Source organism: Erigeron canadensis, chromosome 1 (genome assembly GCF_010389155.1).
Source record: "Erigeron canadensis isolate Cc75 chromosome 1, C_canadensis_v1, whole genome shotgun sequence".
Classification (NCBI taxonomy): Eukaryota; Viridiplantae; Streptophyta; class Magnoliopsida; order Asterales; family Asteraceae; genus Erigeron; species Erigeron canadensis.
In genome coordinates this window covers 54,730,647-54,755,217 of record NC_057761.1, presented here as the reverse complement: position 1 = coordinate 54,755,217, position 24,571 = coordinate 54,730,647, and the positions used below count along the sequence as shown (strand labels likewise).

Below are 24,571 nucleotides of genomic sequence, written 5' to 3'. Positions count from 1 at the left end.
TCCTCTGTTTCTGTGGTAAATTGATCCATGAATGTTCTGCAACCTTCTGTTTCCTTCTGTTTTATTCCATGAGCGGCCACATGAATCTTCTTGTGCTTTTTCTGCTGGCTAAAACGGGCTTTAAATTTCTCCTTAAGGTCATCGAAGCTGACGATGGATCCTTTTGTGATGCTCTTCAGCCATTCTCTGGCGTCTCCTTCGAGTGCGTATCTAAACATCCTGCACGCAGTCGGTACATTCCAGACCTTCATCTCTGCCGCCCCCTCAAATGCTTCCAGAAAGTCATCAGGGTCGCTCTTTCCTTTGTACGTCCCCAGATGGGAAGGGTACTTCAGGTCCTTCGGGAGTGGGTAATTTTGTATCCATGCCACGAACGGTGAATTCTTTGCGCTTCTTCCAACCAACTGTAATTCCAACGTGTTTTGATATACAGGGCCCCCCAACCTTGCGGACCATACGCTCCAGGAGGTGGCATAGCATACTGTTGTCCTATGATGCCCTGCGGAGTCCCCTGCGGGGGTATGGTAAATTGCGATGCATAGTGTTGTTGCCTTTGCCCTGCTTGTTGGCTACCATACATTCCCCAGAGGGGTGAGCCCCGTAAGAGCCTGAGGGATACTGGTATGGTGCGGACCCGTTCATGCTCCCATAACTTTGGCCCGGAGGTATCTGATAGCTTTGTGTCGCAAGCCCTGGGGAGCTTGCGCCGAAGATCCTTGGAAAGTATTACTCGCGAGTCCTCGGAAGGTCTGTCCTGGTTGTCCGGAAGTTCCTGGGGGTCTCGGGGGAACATGCCCTGAAGATCCCGAAAAAGCTTGTCCCGAAGGTCCTGAGAATGTTTGCCACGAAGGTCCTTGGGGAACCTGTCCTGAAGGCCCTGGGAAGACTTGCCCCGACGGTCCCTGTGGGATGCCGTGCCCTGAAGGAATACCATTCGTCGCGTCTGGTCTTGCCGGGGCAGTCCCCGACTGGGGCGGGACCCTGGGTTCTGCTGTCCCCAAGGGAGTGTTTGCTTGAGCGCTGGCCCCAGAAGCCGAGTTATCTTGTCTTGGAACCCTCTCTCCTTCCGGTGCTGCCTGATGCGGAGGGGTTCTGGGCCGAAGGCCTTCACTTCCTAATCCAAACCCGTAGTCATATTCGGGGGTACCTCCGGAGTCCCCTAGGGGGGGGGGGTGTCGGCGTCATATTCGTCTTCAGTTTCGCCGTCGAAGTTCAAGGTTCTGGTGACACTGTCGAGTACTCCGGTGCTTCGGAAGGTACCTGATGGTATGGTTGATGTGGTTATAGTTATGAAGAATATAATCTGGGTTGAATAACTGCGAGGTTCCTGATGAGGACCCCCGTGCAAACCCTCCTTGTCCGCCTGGTGCTTGTACCGGACGCCCAATATTCTCCCCCTCACGACGATCGGCGTGTTGATCGCCATTGGCCGGTGTTTCGATCGTCGGTCCAGGCCTAGGCGAAGAGTTCCTAGCAGGTTGATTCTCAGTCGTTTGAGAGCTCTGTTCAAATCCAGGCGGGATGTCAGCCATTCTCCTTGATTCGACACAAAAAACAGGGTTCAAGGTGGTGGTGGGATCTTGAGCTAGAGTCCCACGGATGGCGCCAAATGTTTGTGCACCGAATCCAAGGTTAGAATGGTGGATGATTTGAGGTGAATAAGGTTATTTATTGGCGGTTCCCAAATGGTAGAGTTTTGTCTCTTTACGCCAAGTGAGCTTATTCGTGATTTGTATGTGTTTTTTTCATGCCTCTAGCGAGCTTCGTAGTCTTCTTTTTATAGGGGAAGACATTCTTGGAGGACAAGTAGAAGACTTAGGGTTTCCTAAGTCTTAGGCAGGAATATAATTTCCTTAGTTATTGATTGGAAATGATAAGACCAAATCCCGACTTTGTAGGAGGGCGATCCTTATCACATTATGTTATTTGTAAGATCCTTCGTGACGAATGTCCCTTCGTATCATAGAGTCAGGTCTTGCGTACCGCTGGGAGGGTACGTCATCAGTAGTAATATTTTACGAAAGAGTATTAATTAAACGAGGGTTAGTGCCTGCGCGTTGCAACGGTTAAACGGTGATGATAATATAAAATAGTAGAGGAGGAATCGATATGTGTGTTTAATTAGGAAGGAGAGAAAAAATTAATTGTGTGTTAGATCTTGGTAGTGTGGTTGTATGATTGTGTTTGATATATAAAATTAGAGGTAATGTGTAAATTAAGAGTAATATGGGGATATTGAAAAGATTGCTGAATTTCTTAAAATAGGGAGTCCAATATATTTTATAAGGGATTATAGATTTTGTACCATTAGATTATTTGAAAAAAGAAGGTGATACTTTATAGTATTATACTAGCCCGGTACCCGCGTAATACGGCGGTAGGTGTCGCGGCGACGGTGTGGTTGTGGGGGCGATTGTTATTGGCGAAGGCGGTGTCAAGGGTGTAAGTTATTGATGTAAGAGTAATTGATGTAAAATGTTAATGGATATATATATATATATATATATATTTTGAAAGATAAATGATTGATAATGTAGTTTAATTATTAATGTTAGGCAGGTGGTGTGGATAAAAATATTTTAAGAGATGTTATGTGTAAATATTACATAAAATTCAACATTTCTATAAATAAAGATGACGGTGACAATGTGATGGTTTGGCAACGGTTGGTGATGGAGCAACGTTGAGTTGTGTATATAATTGATGTAAAAGGTTAATGGACATATTTTAAAACATAAATGATTGATAGTGTAATTTAATGATTAATGTTAAGGAGATTATAATATAGATATAGATATAGATATGTTTTTACCGATAAGTACAAATTCTACCCGTATAACATTGCGTAGAACATATATTATATATGGGAAAATGATCCGTATTGCAGACTTTACCTAAGTTTAAGTACTGTCACTTTGTAAAAAGTTACAAATTAAACCTTTGAATTTGATAAACATATATAGCCTCCCCTGAATTTTACATAACCTTCCCTCTAAATTTTACATAATCCCTCCTTACTTTACCTAAAATAGGTACTGCACGCTTTATCTAATATTTTCCCATTATATATATACAACTAAAAATCAAAGTCGGTTTGTGGTGACAAATGTTTGGTACAAGCAAATAATACTACAATTGATGTGCATAGTACAACTTCTACTGCAGGGTTTGTTAACAAATGTTTGGTACAAGCCTACATGCATCTCTATATATTTACCATTTTTCCATTCTTTGGATCATCATCATATCATTCATATGCTACTTTTATTTTTTGAGTTTGCTAAATACAGCTCTTAGGATTGTGTTTAAGATGCATAAATTGTTTATACATTTATCATAAAAATCAGGGGGGGCTTTTAATATGGAAGGTACAAGTTTTTTTTATACACATTAAATACAACCCTTAGAGCTGTATTTAGCATTTCCCCCTTACTTTTTAGAAACATAGTACTACACTTCACATAAATGCAACTTCATTCGCAAGGTTTGTTACTACCTTACCTTACATAAACAATAAACATCATTTACATACAATACATCCAACATTTTAATATGATCTTACTTTTTCATAAATACATACTTAATTTTATTTTTAAAAAGTTTTTCACAACTCAACTTTAAAAATATTAAGCAATGTCTATGAATAATATATAAACCCTGCCGCAAACTACCTATTATGACAAAGGGCAAATGATCAAACAACAGATGTACCGTACTGAATAATTGCAGACAATACATATTATATCCCCTATGACAAATACTATATACAAATGGTGTTATGATTTAACCTCATATTCGATATGCCCGGCGAATATATTAACTTTGTAACTAACTTAAAAGTTGATTTCTAAACGCAAAATCTACTTATACGATGTTTATTATATTGCTTAAAAAGCTAGTTTGAAGTAATGCATTAGTTAAGTATTTAATGTTATGATAAATTTTCATATTCTATCATTATCAAATCTCGTCTTAATCATGCAAATTGCAATCTGTGTGTCTAAATACTATTGCTTTCTCAATAATACATGTCATTAGCTCTTCAACAAAAATACCTACCCACCGACTGAATAAAACTTATGATTATCAACTCATGACTTATATCGCAAATATAATAAGCGAAATATATAAGTAAGCAATGCAACATTTGTTAAATGGAATGGCTAATTACCTGGGAATTGCAGGGCCAATGGCGGAAGTTAATCAGAGAAGCAAGCGATATATGCATTTGGTCAATGTATATAGTGTATTGGGAAGCTAGAAGGTTGTGTTGTGTGTGTGTGAATAGCTTTTCGTGTCGTAATTTGTGTAGCCACATATGAAGGTCGTAAGTCGCTCTCTCTTCCTATTTCTATATCTACAAAACAAAAACTTATGGGAACATGACAAGAGTTTGTCAGTCTAGGAAAACATATTTAAAATATATAATAAACATAATCCATAAAATTAATAATCACTTCCAAATAAATATAAAAACAAATAACACAAGGGCTTCAAGTTGTAAAATACTAGCGATTTTTCTTTTTTTTTTTTTTTTGAACCTAAATGTACTTTTGTTTTTCTTCTTTTTAGAATGCTATATATAATCATTTAACTATAGATTTCGTATAGTTGTGCATTGGGTGCATATATAGTTATCCACTCGGTATTTTTGACTCGAAATCTGATTTTTTGACTCATAAATCGAAACGTGACTCGAATCGTAAGAGTCGAGATATATAACAATATATAAGTTTATAATTATATATAAGTTTTAAAAAAAAGAAAAAAATTTAAAAATAATAAATTATTATATGACTCGTGACTCAACTCGTGACTCGGAACATGACTTAGACCGACTCGCAAACAAAACACGAGTCATGCTATGAGTCAGGAGCAAAAACGAGTCATCCACCGATTCGCCTCGTTTTCATTTGATTTTGACTCGACTCATACGATTCGACTCGTGACTCGTATGAGTTTGACAACTATGATTGGGTGGGGCTGTTTATAGACCCAATAGTAACAATTGATACCGGGTCAAGTTTGATCCTATGCATATTGGTTTTTTAATACACCGTTTTGTACATTCATGATTCATATACAATAGTTACTAATGTATTAGAACAACTAGTGTATGGTAAGACCAATTACATCAATGACAATGAGTCCGAGTGGTTGCAGTGGTGGAAGGAGAGGGGGTGTTTAATTTTAACATTTTATGCACACATAAAAATCGGTTGTAAACTTAACAGTTAACACGTATTACATGATAAGTGAATGACCCTTTATACTATAGAGAATTAGGGACATATATTGAAGGCAAGCACATACAGGATAAAGGCACATACATACGTAAAGAAAGACTAGCACGATATTTGCGTAATGTAGTTGTGATAACGGTTGGTGGCGGTAGTGGGGTTAAATGATGTAAGTTGATGTACATGTAATTTATGTAAAAACTGTGATAGAGATAATAAGATATTTCAAACATAAGAGTTTAGAGTGTAAATTGATGAAATATAGATTTAGTGTGAAAATTAATTAATTAAAAATAAAATAAAATTATCGTTTTCAATTGAGATATTTCAATTTTAAACCTAAGGTTAATACTCCGTAACTTTTATGTAAAACTAAAGATTAAAAACTATAGAGTAAAAGGTCATCAGATTGGAAGACTTCTTGAAGGAATTCGGATGAACAATAACCTGGACAGTTAGGTTTGGAATGGAGGAAAGATGTCCGAGTTTAGGGTCAAAAGAGTCAAGCATTTTATAAAAAGCAGTGAAGATTACAGTTGCAGATATGTGTTCAAGTGGTCAAAATGGGTACCTAAAAAATGCAACATCTTCATGTGAAAATTAGCCATGAACAGGGTCCCTACCGCTACTGCTCTTGTGGCCCGTATTTGTGCAGTGGATTCTACCGATTGCAGCATATGTTAACAAGGGGAAGATTCAGCTGAGCACCTGATATGCTCATGTGACTTGGCTATGGGAGTTTGGCAACGTATCAGCGTTTGGTGTAAGGTACCTCTAATCTTTTTATTTTCGATAAAAGATATCTTTGGCCTGAATAAACAATCAAGTCTCGGAAGGATTGTGAGGACAGTTTTCAAGGAGATTCTCTTTGTGGCTTGTTGGCTGTTTGGAAGGCAAAAAATAAGAATAAATTTGACAAAGTGAAGATGTGTGCTGACAAGGTATTTCAAGAGGTCAAAACTTTGAGTTTCCTATGGTATACTTGTAGAACTAAAAATTGTGTTGTCTATTAGAAAGACTGGTTCAGTTTTAATCTGATATAAGTACTTTGTATGTAATTTGTGGCCACTCGATGTTTGTATGAGTTTTTTAAGGCAATTACGTAAATAATAGTTACTTTAAAAAAAAAAAAATGACCGGAGAGCAGGAATACATGAGATCCCGCAAAGCAAAAATTTGACCCCACCACGTACCACAGACCCTCCATTTTTAGTTTTTTTTTACTTTATCTATGTATCTTTACCCCATCCCAAAAAAACCCAAAACCTTCAAATCAACCCCCATCAGATTTCAATATCAATTCAAACAAAAACCGAAAACATACTTTTCACATCAAGTCTGCTACTACAATCATATCACCATATCATATCATATGAAAAATAAATTTATATATAATTTAAATAATCCCACGCCGACCGCCTTCTGCTATGACGGTTTATATCTGACGTGGCATCACACTTCTTTTCTACTAAACTACTACTAGTACTGTATTCGTCCTAATAAAGCAACAACAAAAAATAAAGAAGCACAGAATAAAGCAATACAAATCTCTTTATTTTATATATATTTTTATATTTATTCCTAGATTCAATTTCACGCTTTTCTTTATTAACAATTAAGTAAATGTGAAAAACACACACACACACAGACACAAATAATGGAACAAGTAGGGAGACAGAAAACATGGACAGAAGAACTGGCAAGTTTAGTTGAAGATACCGGAATACGTTACACTACTTCTACTGATTACGATACTACTAATCTCTCAACGACGTCGTTTGATTTGAAATCTGTGTTGCTAGAGAGTGAACGTGTTGAGGAGGAGGAGGAAAGTGTAAAGGAACAGATAAAAGGATTTGTGAAATCGTGGGGTGAAATTGTGATTGATTTAACTAAAGGTTTTAAGGATGTTGTGTTTCAGACTGTGTTAACTGATGATTGCTTTCTTGTTAAGAAACTTAGAGGCCCTTTTACAAATGTGGTTGGCAAGTTGAGTGTTTTTAATGACTTGTGTTTGCCCGAGGATAGGGATCCGGCTTACGCTTGGCCGGTTATTTTATCCGTTTTTCTTGTTGCTCTTGCAGGTACATTTTTATAATGAGTTTACTTGTTTTCGTATTTTTATTGCTTTTTCGAAGTGATTATCTGATTACCGTGTTTTTGGATAGTTGGTTTATTAGAGTGTTTGGATTTTGGAATGGGTTATTTTTAAGGCCTTATCCAAAAAGCCAATAAGCACATTTGAAATGGGCTTATGAGTGTATTAGATTGAGCTTATGGCTATAAGGTAAAGTTAGAAATAAGCTAATAAGCTGTTAAAAATGAGTTTGTTGACATAACAGGGAATTTTAATGAGCTCATAAGCTAGAAATATAAGCTGAATCAAACACCCCCTATACAAAAGATTATTTAGGGGTCATTTCACATGTAAATGTAGAATTTGCTAAGCATTCGGACAACTTATTATCTGATTATTATACCTCGAGAAAGAGAAACATATCCAAACACCCCTGCAACCTGTTCTGTTATAAATGATCAACTGTTTGTAAGTTTTCTTTTGATAGAAAAAATTTCATTGAAATTTGGTTGTGTTGCAGTTTTATGTGTGAATATAACGTATGAGAATACTCCAGTTCCACTGATACAAGTACATCCTCCTAGTGCAAACCGGATAATACTTCCTGATGGTAGAAACATGTCGTATAATGAGCAAGGAGTTTCTGCAGACAGAGCTAGATATTCGATAGTTGCTCCTCATGGATTTTTGTCATCTCGGCTTGCAGGTAGACTTGGTTACGTAAGAACTCTTTCTTGTATTAATTATATATAAGAAACCCGTGTGTTATGAACAAAAAGTTGCTTCAACAGGTATACCAGGCATCAAGAAGTCACTATTGGAAGAGTTTGGTGTTCGATTGGTAACTTATGATCTACCTGGATTTGGGGAAAGTGATTCACACCCAAACAGAACTCTCCAATCATCAGCTATTGATCTTTTACACTTAGCAGACGCTGCCAAAATTGTGAACAAGTTCTGGGTGCTGGGGTACTCAAGCGGGGCAATTCATGCTTGGGCTGCCCTTAATTACATACCTAGTAAAATTGCAGGTCAGTTTACATTCCAGTCTGCTACATTCCGGTGATACTATTACTACTTTTCAGATATAATAGCTGAAAGCAACCATCTCTTTACTCCTAGTTGGGTACCTTTTTTTTTTTTTTTTGCTATGTCGGTCAATGAACTATGATTCTTTTCATATCCATGTCCCCATGTCAACAAGTGACGCGTGGACAAGGATTGCAATAAGGCAGTTATGTTACCTACATAGCATAAAAATGTTTTCCCAAACTAGCACAAAAAACGAAAATAGGTGTACCATGCAATTAATTATGAAGGATACGAGAATAAATCTAGTCAACCATACAGGTGCGGCGATGTTTGCTCCAATGGTTAATCCATATGACCCTGGCATGACCAAGGAAGAAAAGTTAGGAACTTGGGAGAAATGGACAAGGAGGAGGAGATTTATGTATTTTTTAGCTCGACGATATCCAAGACTTCTAAGGTTCTTCTACCGTCGAACTTTCCTTTCAGGAAAACATGGTCCTATTGATAAGTGGCTGTCTTTGTCTCTTTTAGAGCAGGTGAGTGGTTTTGAAAAGTATTGAGAAAATTTGACCTCATCCACATGGTACCCTAAACTTAGAGTTGGATTAGCGGTAAGAAATCAAACAGTTAAAGCTTTTGGTATGGGTCAAAGTGGGTCGGGTTGGCCTAAAACATTTATCGTCTTAATTCCTTTTCCTTTTTAAGTAATATGTATGTACAATATGACTACAAAAACTGTACTATTTCAATAATAATTATCCCTTTTTTTTAATTCAATGATCTTAGAGGTTTTATTCATTAAGTAGACACAATGGGCAGCATTTGACCCGAACAATTCAGAAGCAAAATAGTTGTTATTGCTACCTCTGATCATCACTCTTGGCTTGGAGTAGATATGAATTCACCTGGTCTTGAGTATTGACAATCTTGATTGTTGCAGGATAAAGCTGTGACTGAAGATCTAGTATTTAAAGAATTTTGGCAACGTGATGTGGAGGAATCGATCCGGCAGGGAAATGTGAAAACATTTGTAGAGGAAGCCATGTTACAAGTGGCAAGTTGGCCATTTAGTCTGATGGATTTACAAGTGCAAAAGAAGTGCCCAGAGAAAGGCTTTTTTCATTGGTTTAAGTTCATGTCCAGTGAAGCAGAATGCAAATTAGTTGGGTTTCTGGAACCAATTCATATTTGGCAGGTTTGCACTTCTGTTCTGTTATATGCTAGTAAAGACAGTTCTCATTGCCTTTCCAAGAATTCCTGATAATTGTATTTATGATGTTTTTGAATTGAATGGTGAGCAGGGAATGGAAGACCTGGTTGTACCAACCTCGATGATTGATTATGTGGCCCGTGTCCTACCAAGTGCAATTATGCATAAGCTTCCGGATCAAGGCCACTTCTCATACTTTTACTTCTGTGATGAATGTCATAGAACAATTATGTCGATCCTCTTTGGAGAACCACAAGGCCCCATTGGACTCCTTGAGCAAGCTCCTTTAGAGAGCACTGTGAAAGAAGGGGGACAAAGTTAGAACTGTCCAATTTTCCCAAACTATACTTCCTCAAAGTTAAAACTGTCCAATGACGTTAATCCCGCCCCTTTACACATTTTGATTACGAAGTACATATACCTCACAGGTTCAATCGGTCTTGGTTAAGAAAGGTAGAGTGTAGTTACCAGTAACCTTTAGAAGTTTAGTCTTTGTTCACATGACAGTTATAGGTGAATTGGGTCTGTTTTGACACTACTTGTTTGCACTCGTTTTTGGGTCAGAACTGTTTAGGCTAATGTCTCTATACACGAAGCTATTACGTTACGTGGCTTTTTTATGTAATTGGGCATCTGACTTGCACTTTATGCTGTTTTACACATTTCTCCTAGTTTTGTCGATTAATATGTGCCCTCCTTAAAACCTGTTGCTGAAGCTAAAGTCAAGTGCTTCTTATAAGTAGACTTGTCTGGTATTCCCTCAGTTTAAGGCTACAGGCTCACAATTATGGCCATCTAAAATAATATATATGTTGCAGATTACTTTCTATATTGCATTAAACAATTAAATAGGACATACAATGGTAACTAACCCAAAAGATTCCTGAAGAAGTTTATGACCCATAACAGAACAATGATCAACATAAATACTTATTGCCACAATAGTTGCCCTGCCAAAGCTCAAAATCCTAAAAGTAGCCATCTAATCGTATGTCACCATATCCAAAGAAAGCTTTGCAAAAAAGAAAGGTCGCTCTTATACATACAGCCTAGTGGTTGTAACCAAGACCAACAGCGTTAATAAACTCCCAAAATAGATTAGTACACGGTTGTTTCCATTCCATGGATCATTTCAAGAAACATTATACCTAAGAGCCGCAGCACATAACATTTTCCGATACAATCAATTGATTGACTGACAAAAAAAAGGCTTTCATGTTGGAGATTAGAAAGCAGAGTCAGGGTTCCTTGACTTCTTCATCATCATATCTTTTGCTTCACCAATTTTGGAAGCGAGATAGTGACTGCCGCCAGCATCTGGATGGTTTGCAACCATCACCTTTCGATATGCATCCCTTATTATCTTATCTGTTGCCCTACTTTCCCTATACAATAATAAAATACAAAAGAACGAATTTAGTTTGTGAAATAAGAAACACAAATTCTGAAGTAGTAGAAAAATCCTCTCTATTACAATTGTCCTAAATCTTAAAATTTCAACTCAAAATAACAACAAATCGCGATCGATATTCATAAAACAACCCACATCGAAACACCCCCTTTTAGTTCATAATCAAATTGAGTATTTCATATAAGATCAGCAGTAGAGGTCAAGCAAAAAGCATATACCTGATTCCAAGAATAAGAGCGGCTTCTCTTCTAGTCATATGAGGTTCAAACCCTCCTTTGTAAAACTGGCGTTCTAACCCTCCTTTGAAAAGCTTGCTAAAAGCTCCAGACTTCATAGAATTCCAAGCTACGATGCCGTAACGAGCTGCAGTAGCACCTGTAGCAACCGCAAGTCCTGCCACAAACACGCTCGTCTGATGGCCAGTTCAAGCGTTAGACTCCGTATGATATACATATATATATACACACACACATATTTATTTAGGGGTGAGTTATTTTAGGACCACCCCTTATTTTTGGACCAATTAGGACCACATCATGATCATCACCGACCACCACCACCACTACCATGATCATCTCTGACCAAAAACATGGTCCTCCGGCTCCAGCGACCACCGCCGTCGCCGGAAAATGATGTTTCAGTTAACTTACACATGTGTAAGTTAATTTAAAAATGATTTCCGGTGGTCTCCGTCGCCGGAAAATCATGGTGGTGGTCGGAGATGATCATGGTGGTGGTCAGAGATGATGATGGTGGTGTGTAAGTTACAAAAAACACATGTCCTAATTGGTCCTAAAATAAGGAGTGGTCCTAAAATAACTTTCACCTATTTATCTATTCACATATTTATCAATAGTAAAAGTATGCAACCTGCTTGGTTACAACTGCTAATCTGCTTCCATATATATTTTATATATATGGCATATAATCATAACTATTGGTTCTGTGACTTCTGTCTATCAACATATCTCTTGGAAAATAATTATTTCAGAAGTAGGTATAATCTAAGGGAAAAACCAAAATGCTGCTAAACTCCCCCATGAAAATCACATGTTTGAATATAAAATCTCTCCCCCCTGAGAATCATGGTGGAACTAGAAGCATACTAGTTAACCCCATAATCTAAACCCTGAAGAAAGCCTTAAATAATATCTAAAATTCATACAAATAAATTTGTAAGAAAACGAATATACCTACGAAACAAAAAAAAAATCCTTGATTGAAATATTGCATACATAAAAATATATATAAAAAAAAGGTAAGGATAGGATGGAAAACTAACCATTTTAGCTGTGTATCTCAAGAACTCAAATGAATCAGAAAACTTTCAACTCGATATTTTTGGCGTCTCGAAGGGATTTTTATTTTATATTTTTTAATCAATTGTTTAGTAAACCCCCAAATTATAAAACGTAGGGAATTTGAGAAGTTAATATGTCAAAAGAAAGAAAGAATGAATGATTTGAGTTTGTAACAATTTTGGATGATGATTTGATGGAACAAAATTTGTGCGTTTGATTGTATGGAGGGGTTTTTAATTTAGGGCACACACCGACTTTCTCCCCAAGTTTATTTTTCTGGAATGGCAACTTTTTCCCCAAGTTACTGATATTTCGCCCTATCTTTTTTATTTTATTTTTATAGAAAATATAAAGAGTCACTATTATTCTTTTTCTTTCTCTTATATATATTCCGTTAATTAAATAATAATATATTGATGAAGAGAAAACCACTAAGAAAAAAAGCTATTGGATTGAAAAGTATTTCAACTGAAATTAGTTCATTTGAGTCCTGATTTTTCCTTAGAAACTAGGGGACAAATCTAGACCATTAGATTATCCCTTCAAAAATAAATTTCCATCCTTTATTTCCCCTCCCCTTGTCTTTTTCCTCTCACCAAACACAGACACACACACACACTATGACTCTCTCTCCCCCCCCCCCCCCCCGCTTTTCCGGCAACCACTCTCTGGCGACGAGATCTTGAACCACCGTCATCTCCACCTTTATCTCTGACCGGCGACAGCGACCAACTCCTCCTCCTTCCTCTCCGGCGATACAACCATCGGAAAATGCAACAAACTTCGCCGGAAAACTTCAAACGCCGATATATCCTTCGTTCCTTCGAATTAGAACATCACACTTCTACCAAAACACTCACAATCACACCGCAAACAAACCCTGACCAGAAATTAATCCGATCTATACTCGCCGGAAAACTTGAAAAACTCACCGAAAAAATTAAAAACACTATAACTGTGTTGTTTTTTCGAATTAATGCATGAAACTTGTACCAAAACACTCAGAAACACATTCTGCACAAACCCTATCCAATAAACACTGTTTTTGAACTCGCCGAAAAAATCAGAATCCACCATCTCTTGGATTGCCGCCCATCAAATCCATACCATTCCCATATGCGTCCCTTGACGGTCAGTTTAGAACAGATAAGGGCCTCTGGCCCGTTCCGTATCCACCCGAAAACGAAATTGATTCGCCGGAGAAGATTCGACGGCGTTAGTGTCTTAGTGATTACCAATCAAGCTTGATTTGGCTTGACCAATCAAATATGATTAGAAAATGTCGTCTGTGTAATTCGCCAGAGTAATCAATCAAGCTTGATTGGCTTGACCAATCAAATATGATCAGACAATGTCGCCAGAGTAATCCGCCGGAGTAACCAATCAAGCTTAATTGGCTAGACCAATCAAATATGATTGCACAGTCGCCGGAGTAATTCACCGGAGTAACCAATCATGTTTGATGGGATTTTGATGATGGTTGATCCAAGGGATGAGATTAGTCCCTTGGTTTCCATCATTTTTAAAAGATCCATATGAATCCAACCCTGTCCCGAATATCTTTTTTGGGTCAATACTTTTAAAATGTCTATTGCGAAGATTGAAACCGGTAAAAACTTCTATTTGGGGTCTGTCTTCAAGTACCCAGTCACCTTTAATTTTTAAATTAATTTTGCTTTTAATTAATGGTTACATGTCTATTCCATGTCATTTAAACATATTCCATGTCATATAGTCATATTAAATCATTTTCCATGTCATATAATCATTTTCCACCCAAAGTATATTTGGAGAATAACTTCCATAAGCACATCCGCATTCCAAAGAAAGATCCCAGGATCAAGTTGACCAAGTTGGAGAATTACTTCACAATCCTTACAAAAATCAGGTACGAGTCTAGCAACACAAATCATCAATTCATTATATAGCCCTTTCAGCAATAAAGCAATACATATTATATCACAAAGAGCTTTACTTGCATCAACTTATATTTACACATATCTACATAAAAACCAGTTATGAATAAAGCATTGTCTATCCACCAAACCCTCCTCCCCAAACCACCCAATAGCCGCCCCCTTCATCCCACAAAACGGATCAAAATACGTACAAATAACTAGATTTGATAACACCCCTCTTGAAATCCAAATGGAATTCATTGAGAGAATCCCCGATGTAAAATGGAAGTCTGTGATTTATAGCACCGACCCAGATCTGATTAGAATCTGCTAAAACCAAAATCCTATTATTGGTGGGTTTTGCTTGGAACCAAAAATAACCAAGAAATATTGGTGTTGAGAGGGCTGCGACGGAGTGGTGGTGACCTTCAGGTGGTACGACGGCGACGGCGTGACGTGAGGGTAGTGGCTAAAGTGGCGTCGGGGGTTGGATGATTTCTTTTTATTGCTTACATGAGAATGGAGGTTATTTGGGTAGTGTTTTCCCGTTTTTCCGGCAAGTCGGGCGGCAGTCTGACTGTGGTGGTTGCTGGAAATAGAAGAGGGAAAGAGAAGAAGGGGAGAGACAAGAAAGTGAGAGATAAATAATAAGGAGAGAGAAAATAAATATACATATATATTATACTAATATTTAAATAAATAGGGTTGAGTGGGGTCTCAAAGTGTACACATGAGTGAATAGCCGGTTCCACAACCTTTATCCGGTACAGTCCTACAAAAGAAGTTTTTACCAGTTTCAGTACCCGACATTATAAAGTATTGATCTAAAAAAGACATTCGGGACAAGTTAGAGTCCTTTCCAATCAAATAGCCCAAAAAAAAAAAATACATATCCATTTTTCGACTTTTGGCAAATCCATACCAAATAATTACTAGTAAATGAAAATTATAAAAAGAAAGTAATGAATAAAGTTTGTTTACTTACATTATCTTTAGTTCAAATTTGTTAACCTACATTATCTTCTTCACCCTATAAACTAATTCCACTTAGCTGGGTTGACCAATGATATCTTCTAAATTCATTATGTGGGCCTCGGAGGTGAGTTTTTCCCAAGGTCTCGAGTTAATTCAAATCTTGGATTTTTCATCTTAAGGTATTTTCCATGAGGAGGGGGGTTGAAGGTCCAGCAAATCGTTGGTTAAAAGCCTTCAGCACGTCTGAATCGAAACTAACTATACAAAAAAAAATATTCTTCACACTATATAATAACACGGTTCTCTCGCAATAGGGCAGTGACGGTGTGGTGGTTGAGGCGATTTGTGGGTTGTAAATGCGGCGTCGAGTGGTGTAAATATGATATAAAAGTAATTGATGTAAATGGTTAATGAAAATATTTTAAAAGATAAAAGACATAGTGTATTTTAATCATTAAAAGCATTTTAGACAATTTTCCATGTAACTTTCAACAACGTGGACTATTATAGAAGTATAGATAAAAACAAATATTTCTAACCACTTATTAAACAATCATAAATTTTATCTTATCAAATTAATATTTACTTATATCATAATCTCATATTAATTGAAAACCTATCCACATGTTTAAAGTTTTTTTTAGTAATTCAGCTAAATCAAAATGAGATATTCCAACTTGAAAAAAAAAAAAACGTGATTTTCTTTTTATATTTGTTAAGTTGAAGATATACGTGAATTTTCCTATGGTTATGGACCTATGGTTATAGTGGTTAAAATCTTTGGAGTGCAATGAAAAATAAGTCCTTGACAAATGGTGGCCTCAACTTCAAATACCCCGTCTGCTTAGCCGGAAAAGAAAAATGTTTCTTTGCATCAATGAACCCACAGTGGTGCTTCCACAACCAATCTCCGCCACACCCTATCCCTGTATTCACCTTTGTCACAGACCATAAACTCTTGCGCTACGAGTTTAGGACCTGATCTGTTTGGCTTCCACTTTCATTACTTGATGGGTTTCCCTGCTCAAATATGATGAACAACCTATGTATAAACATTCATATAGCCAGTAATGAACCAAAAAAACGGGAAGATAATACAATAAATGAATACACAAAAAGCAATGTAGCATATGAGCAATAATTACATAAATTTTCATACAATTACGTAAATAAATAATGATTTACAATACACATATGCATATAACTCGAGTGATTTCCCTCCCAATTACACATTTCAAAAAATATCATTTGAATGACTATCCATTTTTTCCAAATATTTTCCTTATTTTGAACCCTTTTTAAGTACAAAAGATAGATCATTCAACCTTTGGTGGCCCGGAATGCCGCTTTGGATAAGTAAGTTGTTTCTTCACATTTCCACCCGAACCCACTGCTGTGTTCCTGCCATCATCACCGCTCTCTGATAGGCCCTCCTCTCGTGGTTTTGCCTTTGCTGATGACTTAGCAAGCACCATACGTTTACGGGCAGCAGGAGAACTAGGCAAACTCTCACCATTCTTCACCATAGACCCTCCAACACTGTGCCTTCTATTTCTTTCAGATTGAACACTGACAACGCTTTTTGAGTCATCGTCCAGGTTAGCCTCGAGCCCTGAACCGTGAGCTTGTGGGCTAGGATTGGGCTTTGGTTTACGTGATGCAACAGGACCACCAGCTTTTGACCGAGGAGTTGAAGGGGCCGAATTGAGTTGGTGTCGAGCGTAAGACTTTGCAATTTCGCTCCTAGTAATATTGATACCACTTTTATTGGACGTTTGATCATTTCCTGAATCTTTTTCACCTCGAGGCACATATCGCTCTGACCAGCTCCAACCCCATTGAGGATTGGTCGGGTCCATGAAAAGCATGTTTGTTGTTCCTGTGGATTTCTTCCAAGGTTGCTGTTCCAATAGAAACTCCGAGGATCAAAATCAGTTGTAATGGTAGATAATTAAATGTTTGAGCATTTCTAATCTTGTTATTACTTGATTTATATATTTATATATACCAAAAACGACATTTTTATGAAAAAAGGAGAACCGCTTTATAACACTCTGCAAAACACATGTGGTACGAACTACTTTACACGAATGCACATTTACCTGATGAGAAAAGGAATAAGCCATGGCCCGTTCTCTACGCATAGTAGCCTCGTATTTATTTAGAAGTTTTGCTTCCATCTCTTCCTTAGACTGCACACTGTCGTTCCACTCATCTCCATTCTGTTCCAAATTTCAACGCATGTGTCTCGTTATCAGAAAACAACTTCAGATAGAACTTCAGATTTAAGTGCTTCATAAAGATTAAATTTGGGTACACAAATCCGTTTCTACACCATCAAAAGGTTCAAAAACCAAATGTGAAAGCTAACCTGCATGTTTTCAAGCTCTTTAGCTCGAATAAGTTGTTTTTGAAGAGCTTGGTTCTCCTCTGACATCCGGATTCTTCTAGAATTGATCTGGGACTGCAAATGGGATAAACTTTTTGCGCATTTGAGGGTGTTGGCCGTTTGCCGTTTGACATTAGTCCCTTCAACCACTGCTTTCAATCTAACAAGCCCTCTTAAACCCCATAATGCCCTTCTTGCCTGTACCATGGAAAACACACATTCTCAAATCTCATGCAGTCCATACTCCATTGTATAGTCTCAAGCTGGAGGTGTCAAAATGGATGGTTTGGGTAAACTAGTTTGGGCAAAACACATTACTTACTGGTGTGGGCTGAGTTGACTCCAACCACTTTGTCCAAATTTTGTCATCGTTGAATTTATTTAATTACAAATATGAGTTTTAGAATTTAGAACTACTTGTATGAACAAAAAAGATATAAAAGGTCTTGTCATTTTGGGAAGACTTTCAACCCATTTTATTCGCGTCCCTTAAAGCTAAAACATAACCAGATGAACCATCGGGTGTCAAACGCTCAACCGCTTAATGGCGCTTATCAACAATGGATTTATAGCACAAACATGTATTTTGATTAAATAGATATATACCAAGTAACCGCGAAAAGCAGTCTGAATCCTGGTGGCTGCAAGTTCCTCCTTTGACTTTCCTGAATATCGTGAAGTGGTGGCTGTTACTGCTGTTGATGTAGTGGCAACACTGGCATCTGCAACAGAATAAGTATGTTGTGGTTGCTCATTTTCCACCACAATCGGTTTCACGTCCACTGGTGGCAGAAAAGAATGAGAATCACAAGAACCACCGGCATTTTCTAGATTTGGTGTATCAGGCACTGCATGATGTTCCTCCAAAGATTTCTGGTGTTTTAATAACAAATATATCGTTAACCGCCTATAATATAAACACAATATAAAACTGTAACGAATTGTAAAGAACCTGTCTTTTTTTCGAGCTTGGACTCAAAGTCCTCTTAATTGAAGAAAACCAGCCTCCTTTCTTCCCCATTACTGAAACATTCCGCAACAAAATGTACACTATGACATTCAGAGTCAAACATATATAACTATCTAAACTAAGTAGCATTTTTCATATTATATATACTAGATACTAGATGGGCCTCTCTAGATCTTTAACAAATCACACATACTCAGATACACATAATCATTTGAAACTAGTGAATTGCTCATTTAAACCCAAAATATTTTAATAATACCCTAGGGTGATTAGGTGATATACATGACTAATGCTTATAAAATCAAATCAGAAATGCCAGTGGATTAAAATTTCAAGAAAAGATTGTTCAACCAGAATGAAAATAGAGGACCATAAGATTATGCAATACTTCAAGAAATGCAATATATAATGTTTAAATGTATGCAAATCAGAAAGTATGCAATCCCTAAATGTTAGTGGATGAAGTATATCAGAATATTTGATTGATAAGATAAAAGAAAATGAAGGAACTTGCAGGACCAAGGAAATTATGCAATAACCATATGCAAACTGATGATTAAACACGGCTTTTGCATCTTTTTGAACTCGATTAAAGCAATAGGATCCAAGTAAAGTTTGCCACAGCCAGATGCCAATGAACATAGAACTATGAACAGAATACAGTAAAATAGTAGAACTAAATCACCATAACATCAAAATAAGTTTATGAAATTGAAGCATCTTACAGAACTTGACAAAAGATAAATGAAACTTGAAGACATTTGCAGGATCCAAGAAATTCAACATGTGGCATTCCAAATTTCAGATAACTGTTGAAAATTCTATACGATAACTGCTTATGCATTATTTTTAAAATCAAGTAACAGGATTCAGTAAAACTAGTGGATAATATGGAACAAAATTCAGTAAAATTTTACAAAGAACATGTTCATCATAATAATTCTCACATGAAATCCGTTAAACGGTTCTTTTTTTGAATTTCATGAAACTTACAGAACTTGATAAAAAAAAAAAAAACATTGAAATTTGAACAAATTACCAGAATCCATTAAATTATGCAATACCCAAATGCTAATTTATGATAAACTTCAAGAAATTGAACAAATAACATCCAAAATTCACATAAATTTCAGTAACTTAACACAATAACCACTTATGTGTCTTTTTGAACTCAAGGGATTAACAAAATTCAAATAATTCAGTCATTTTACTCCAAAAATTCCCATAAAAAACTGTTTTTGAAATTGGAAAAAGATAATTGAAACCTGAAGAAAGTAACAGGATTCATAAAATTATGCAATACCCAAATGCCAATGGGATGGAGAACTGACAAAAATTCAATTGTAGATAGAATAACAATAATGGTTTTATGTCACTTTATTAATACAAGAAGATTAACATGACCAAGTAATCCTATACACACCCTAAACATGAACAAAATTCAGTAAAATTACCTAGAGAAGTTAAATTAACCACAAAACAATTCACATTACATTAGTTACAAATTATGATATTGAACATGAAGATGATTAAAGAAATGGAAACTTTACCACTTGATAATGAATAAAGTTGGGATCTTTAAGTGTTTCTTAAATTGGTTTTTTACAAATGTAGGTGTGTGTGTTTGTTTGAAAAAGAAAAACTAGATCTTGGGTGAATTTTTAGAAGGCAGGAAGGCAAAGATCAGATGAATGACAGATTGGTTTTTGGTTCAATAAAAGACAGTTAACTTATGTGGGTCCCTCTTTCAGTGGGGGCCTAAATCCCCTGTTATGTTATTTATTTATTTTTGCAAATTGCAAATTAAAATTAAACCATCAATTTCATAGGTGAAGATACTGATTAATATCCGATTAGCATAAATCTTGTAAAGTATAAGGTTTAATTATTATTATTATTATTATTTTTATATGATATATGAACAAAAGATACACCGACAGGAGGGAAATACACCATCAGTGAAGCACTCAGTGTCATGATACCTAGATTTATAGTTCTTTATGTTTTAAAATCTATAAATGTCACACTTGACAGGTAGAAAATCATAATTTGATTTGGCTTATGTTTATTGGTATGTATTAAAATGAAATAATACTATTGAATTATTACATGTGAAGTTTACGTCCAGATTTGTTGTTTTTTTTAAATTAAAAAAATCACTACGAGGTACACTTTATAAGTTATTTATACATTAAGGCAATAATTAGATTTCAAACCACATCAATCAATCATATACAAATATAATACAATTGTACAGCTATGACTAACTTTGGAATCATGTCTATCGAACTCGTAAACTTACTTGATCTAAATCCAAATATATATGGGTTTCAGTCGCATGATCAAAGAAGATCAAACGAAAACCATCATACATTAAGGAAATGCAATATAATATACATTGTTTAACATCATAGCGAGAAGATGCTGCTTAAGGGACAGCAATAGAACCTGCAACTTTCCAGCATCCAACCTTCATGCCGTACCAAAACAAATTCTTTGTAACAAAAAAAAAAAAAGACCATAAAGTAAACCATAATATTAAAATGTTGTTTTCCAAGTAATTAAGACTAATGACCAGGAGCAACCAAAACATGAAAGTAACTACAACGACGCCACCGCCTATTACCATACCAACAAGACCAAACCCATAAAAACTAAAAAGCATAACAAAATAGTCTGAACTCAGTTTCAAATTATTGATAAAACAAACCACCGTTCATTTCTTCTTGGCTGCAGCTTTGGTGATCTTGGCACCAGTTGGATCCTTCTTATCCACGCTTTTGATGACACCCACAGCAACAGTCTGCCTCATGTCCCTCACTGCAAACCGACCCAATGGAGGATACTCAGAGAAAGTCTCAACCACCATTGGCTTTGTTGGAAGCATCTTCACCATTCCAGCATCACCATTTTTCAGGAACTTAGGTTCCTTCTCCAGCTCTTTACCAGACCTCCGATCAATCTTGGTCAACAACTCAGCAAATTTGACAGCAATGTGTGAGGTATGACAATCAAGAACTGGTGCATACCCATTACCAATCTGACCCGGGTGGTTCATGATGATAACCTGAGAAGTAAAACTAGCAGCACCCTTTGCAGGATCTTCTTTAGAGTTTGAGGCAACGTATCCACGCTTAAGATCTTTCACAGCAACATTCTTAACATTGAAACCAACATTGTCTCCTGGCAATGCCTCGAGCAGTGCTTCATGGTGCATCTCTACAGATTTGACTTCAGTTGTCAAACCACTTGGGCCAAAAGTAACCACCATACCTGGCTTGATCACTCCAGTTTCAACACGACCTACTGGCACAGTTCCAATCCCACCAATCTTGTAGACATCCTGAAGTGGAAGACGGAGAGGCTTGTCTGAAGGTCTTTTTGGCTCATTGATCTGGTCAAGGGCTTCAAGCAGAGTTGGACCCTTGTACCAGTCAAGGTTAGTTGACCTCTCGATCATGTTATCGCCCTCAAAACCAGAAATTGGGACAAATGGGATCTTCTCAGGGTTGTATCCAACCTTCTTGAGGTAAGAAGACACTTCCTTGACAATTTCGTCAAACCTAGATTTCGAATATTTGGGTGTAGTAGCATCCATCTGCAACAAGAAAAATAGCAAAGTTAGTTAACATTATACTAACAAACTACAACTAACAACATAAACTAAAAATCCAAACAAGTACCTTGTTGCAACAGCAGATCATTTGCTTGACACCAAGTGTGAATGCAAGCAAAGCGTGTTCACGAGTCTGCCCATCCTTTGAAATTCCAGCTTCAAAACCACCAGTTGTTGAGTCAATGATGAGAATGGCACAGTCAGCCTGGGAGGTTCCAGTGATCATGTTCTTGATAAAGTCACGATGCCCAGGAGCATCAATGACAGTGCAGTAATAGCGAGTGGTCTCAAACTTCCACAATGCAATGTCAATAGTGATACCACGTTCACGCTCTGCCTTGAGCTTGTCCAACACCCAAGCATACTTGAATGAACGCTTGTTCATCTCAGCAGCCTCTTTCTCAAACCTTTCAATCACACGCTTGTCAATTCCGCCCAGCTTGTAGATCAAGTGACCAGTGGTTGTTGACTTGCCAGAATCGACATGGCCAATGACCACAATGTTGATGTGAGCCTTTTCCTTTCCCATGATTTAGGTGGCAGATTAGCTGAGTTATCATCAAAATACAATGTCAGATAACTGTATTTACAAATTAATACAAGAAAAACTAAGATTAAACGTATTCTTCACAAAATTAACTTACATATATCACAGCATTACTATTTGATTTATCAAATCACAATCTAAAGCCAGCATAACTTAAGTAACATAAGAAAACAAAAGTAGGCAATATCTAGAGATCAAATAAAAAGAATTACAATCGAAATTCAGCATTAAATAATTTAATTAGGCAAACACATCGTTTCTACGGTTTGCATATCTAAAAAACTTCATAATCAAAATTGCCTCTCTAAGTTTAGATACTAATAATGACCATAAAAGCACTAGACTCATGAACAATTAATTAATTACGTACATTAAATCAACAAAAGCATAACACCCAATGGAAATCAAAATCACAATTTAGTTTAGCAAGATAACAAAACTGCAATTAACAACAAAAACTTCCGATCTCCAATTGTCAATAAACACATATTAATAGTTAAATCATAATTAACAGATAATGTGGTTCATTAATTATTTAAAACAAAATACTAAAATCAGCTACTAAAAACTTTTTAGTAGAAATTCCTCCCCGTATAGTACGTCTAATAATGTCAATGAAAGCTACCTAATCATATGTAATTCATAAACATATACATACATACACAGCAATGCAGAATATGTATCAACTAATAATTATTAGTTTCTTCTAACATATCAATCAGTCAATATAAAACATAATTACGATCCATAATTGTACAGAATATAGAACAAAATCTAAAATATGAAACGATCAATACATACATTCGTAAATATATATACAAGCATGCATGCAGATCAAAAAGTATATAATAAAATGATATAACTAGAACTAGAAGAAACTGATCGATCGATAGTGTTAATTGAGAGAATTAATAAACCTTTTATTAGTTTACTGAGAAAGTGGAAATTGGGAAACGGCAACAATTAATTAAAGAAGAAGTTGAATGAAATTAAATATATGGTACGTGTGTGTGTAATTGTAATTGTAATATATATATATAGGGGTTTTGAGACTACCTCTTATTTTAGGATACCATTGATTTTTGTACACCATCATGATCTACTACGATATACAAGACTTTTTTGTAAAAACACTAAGACTTTCTGGCGATGGATCCATAGAAAAATCATGTGTAAATGTGTAAGTTAACTTACACATGATTTTTCTGTGGGTCCGTCGCTTAAAAGTCTTAGGGTTTTTACAAAAAAGTCTTGTATATCATAGTAGATCATGATGGTGGTGTGTAACTTACGAAAATCAATGGTCCTTTTTTAGACTTTTTTTAGTTGGTCTCAAATTATCTTTCCCATATATATATATATATATTGTAATAATGATGAGATGGCCCAACAAGCTAGCGCCGTGGGGCTAATCTCTCCTCTAATTAAATACTAGGGTTTTTACCTGGCCGTTTGATTCATACTTGATCCAACGGTGTAAAGGAATTAGCCTTGGCTCTTTTACTTGACTTCCACGTCAGGGTTTCATTCAACGTTAGTCAACATTATATAGCCAGGTGGCTTTTGGTTTGTTTGACTATTTGGCCTATTTGATCCGGGTTCGGGCCGATCAGGCCCATATTCTCTGGTTTAATCCGGTTCCATTTTAACGTAAAATTCAGCTAAATTATCTATTTTGAGTTTGAGTTTTCCCAGACACCGACTCAATGTTCGGAAAAAAAAAAACAATGTCCATTAAAATTCTGGCTTGGTGATCGTAAAACCATGATGTTATCTATTTTCTTTTTGAACATCGTTCCAAGATAACCCGGTGTAATACACTAAGATAGATTGCCGTTCCAAGAAAATATACAAATTAGCTACAAAATGCAGCACGAGTGATAACTTAGATTTCGGGTTAATGTC

The 24,571-nt window shown here is 36.4% G+C and overlaps 4 protein-coding genes and 1 long non-coding RNA gene across 5 annotated transcripts; 1 reads left to right on the top strand and 4 right to left on the bottom strand.

The window, feature by feature from the left end:
• The first annotated feature begins 6,569 nt into the window (after positions 1-6,569).
• Positions 6,570-10,217, top strand: LOC122581967. Its single transcript, XM_043754303.1, has 6 exons — positions 6,570-7,324; positions 7,838-8,023; positions 8,109-8,348; positions 8,668-8,885; positions 9,290-9,544; positions 9,651-10,217. The coding sequence occupies exons 1-6, from the start codon at positions 6,898-6,900 to the stop codon at positions 9,879-9,881; spliced, it is 1,557 nt and encodes a 518-aa protein (XP_043610238.1). The 5' UTR covers positions 6,570-6,897; the 3' UTR covers positions 9,882-10,217.
• Positions 7,781-9,295, bottom strand: LOC122598135. The gene is made up of 2 exons (XR_006323541.1): positions 9,214-9,295; positions 7,781-8,706 (listed from the first exon to the last, which is right to left on the bottom strand). It is a non-coding gene; the product is annotated as an uncharacterized LOC122598135 (long non-coding RNA).
• Positions 10,218-10,572: 355 nt separating the features above from the next.
• Positions 10,573-12,586, bottom strand: LOC122610323 (mitochondrial import inner membrane translocase subunit TIM14-3-like). Its single transcript, XM_043783318.1, has 3 exons — positions 12,253-12,586; positions 11,189-11,382; positions 10,573-10,944 (listed from the first exon to the last, which is right to left on the bottom strand). Exons 1-3 carry the CDS (start codon positions 12,253-12,255, stop codon positions 10,785-10,787), a joined length of 357 nt encoding a protein of 118 aa, XP_043639253.1. The 5' UTR covers positions 12,256-12,586; the 3' UTR covers positions 10,573-10,784.
• A 3,666-nt stretch (positions 12,587-16,252) lies between these two features.
• On the bottom strand, positions 16,253-20,186 carry LOC122606528 (protein IQ-DOMAIN 2-like). Its single transcript, XM_043779383.1, has 6 exons — positions 20,054-20,186; positions 18,486-18,556; positions 18,140-18,406; positions 17,516-17,731; positions 17,247-17,366; positions 16,253-17,045 (listed from the first exon to the last, which is right to left on the bottom strand). Exons 2-6 carry the CDS (start codon positions 18,552-18,554, stop codon positions 16,461-16,463), a joined length of 1,257 nt encoding a protein of 418 aa, XP_043635318.1. The 5' UTR covers positions 18,555-18,556; positions 20,054-20,186; the 3' UTR covers positions 16,253-16,460.
• A 1,001-nt stretch (positions 20,187-21,187) lies between these two features.
• LOC122586014 (elongation factor 1-alpha) lies at positions 21,188-22,648 on the bottom strand. Its single transcript, XM_043758129.1, has 2 exons — positions 22,187-22,648; positions 21,188-22,101 (listed from the first exon to the last, which is right to left on the bottom strand). The coding sequence occupies exons 1-2, from the start codon at positions 22,646-22,648 to the stop codon at positions 21,220-21,222; spliced, it is 1,344 nt and encodes a 447-aa protein (XP_043614064.1). The 3' UTR covers positions 21,188-21,219.
• Between the last annotated feature and the right edge of the window lie 1,923 nt (positions 22,649-24,571).

What these genes read in the sequence shown, in the direction of transcription:
- LOC122581967 (XM_043754303.1), top strand. Translation starts at nt 6,898, where the DNA reads ATGGAACAAGTAGGGAGACAGAAAACATGGACAGAAGAACTGGCAAGT. An exon ending in CATACCTAGTAAAATTGCAG is followed by an intron (nt 8,349 to 8,667) that starts GTCAGTTTACAT and finishes TCAACCATACAG; the next exon opens with GTGCGGCGATGTTTGCTCCA. An exon ending in CTTTGTCTCTTTTAGAGCAG is followed by an intron (nt 8,886 to 9,289) that starts GTGAGTGGTTTT and finishes TGATTGTTGCAG; the next exon opens with GATAAAGCTGTGACTGAAGA.
- LOC122610323 (XM_043783318.1), bottom strand. An exon ending in GCTCTTATTCTTGGAATCAG is followed by an intron (nt 10,945 to 11,188) that starts GTATATGCTTTT and finishes ATTATTGTATAG; the next exon opens with GGAAAGTAGGGCAACAGATA.
- LOC122606528 (XM_043779383.1), bottom strand. Translation starts at nt 18,554, where the DNA reads ATGGGGAAGAAAGGAGGCTGGTTTTCTTCAATTAAGAGGACTTTGAGT. An exon ending in AAGAGCTTGAAAACATGCAG is followed by an intron (nt 17,367 to 17,515) that starts GTTAGCTTTCAC and finishes AATTTGGAACAG; the next exon opens with AATGGAGATGAGTGGAACGA. An exon ending in CTTATTCCTTTTCTCATCAG is followed by an intron (nt 17,046 to 17,246) that starts GTAAATGTGCAT and finishes CTATTGGAACAG; the next exon opens with CAACCTTGGAAGAAATCCAC.
- LOC122586014 (XM_043758129.1), bottom strand. Translation starts at nt 22,648, where the DNA reads ATGGGAAAGGAAAAGGCTCACATCAACATTGTGGTCATTGGCCATGTC. An exon ending in TGATCTGCTGTTGCAACAAG is followed by an intron (nt 22,102 to 22,186) that starts GTACTTGTTTGG and finishes TTCTTGTTGCAG; the next exon opens with ATGGATGCTACTACACCCAA.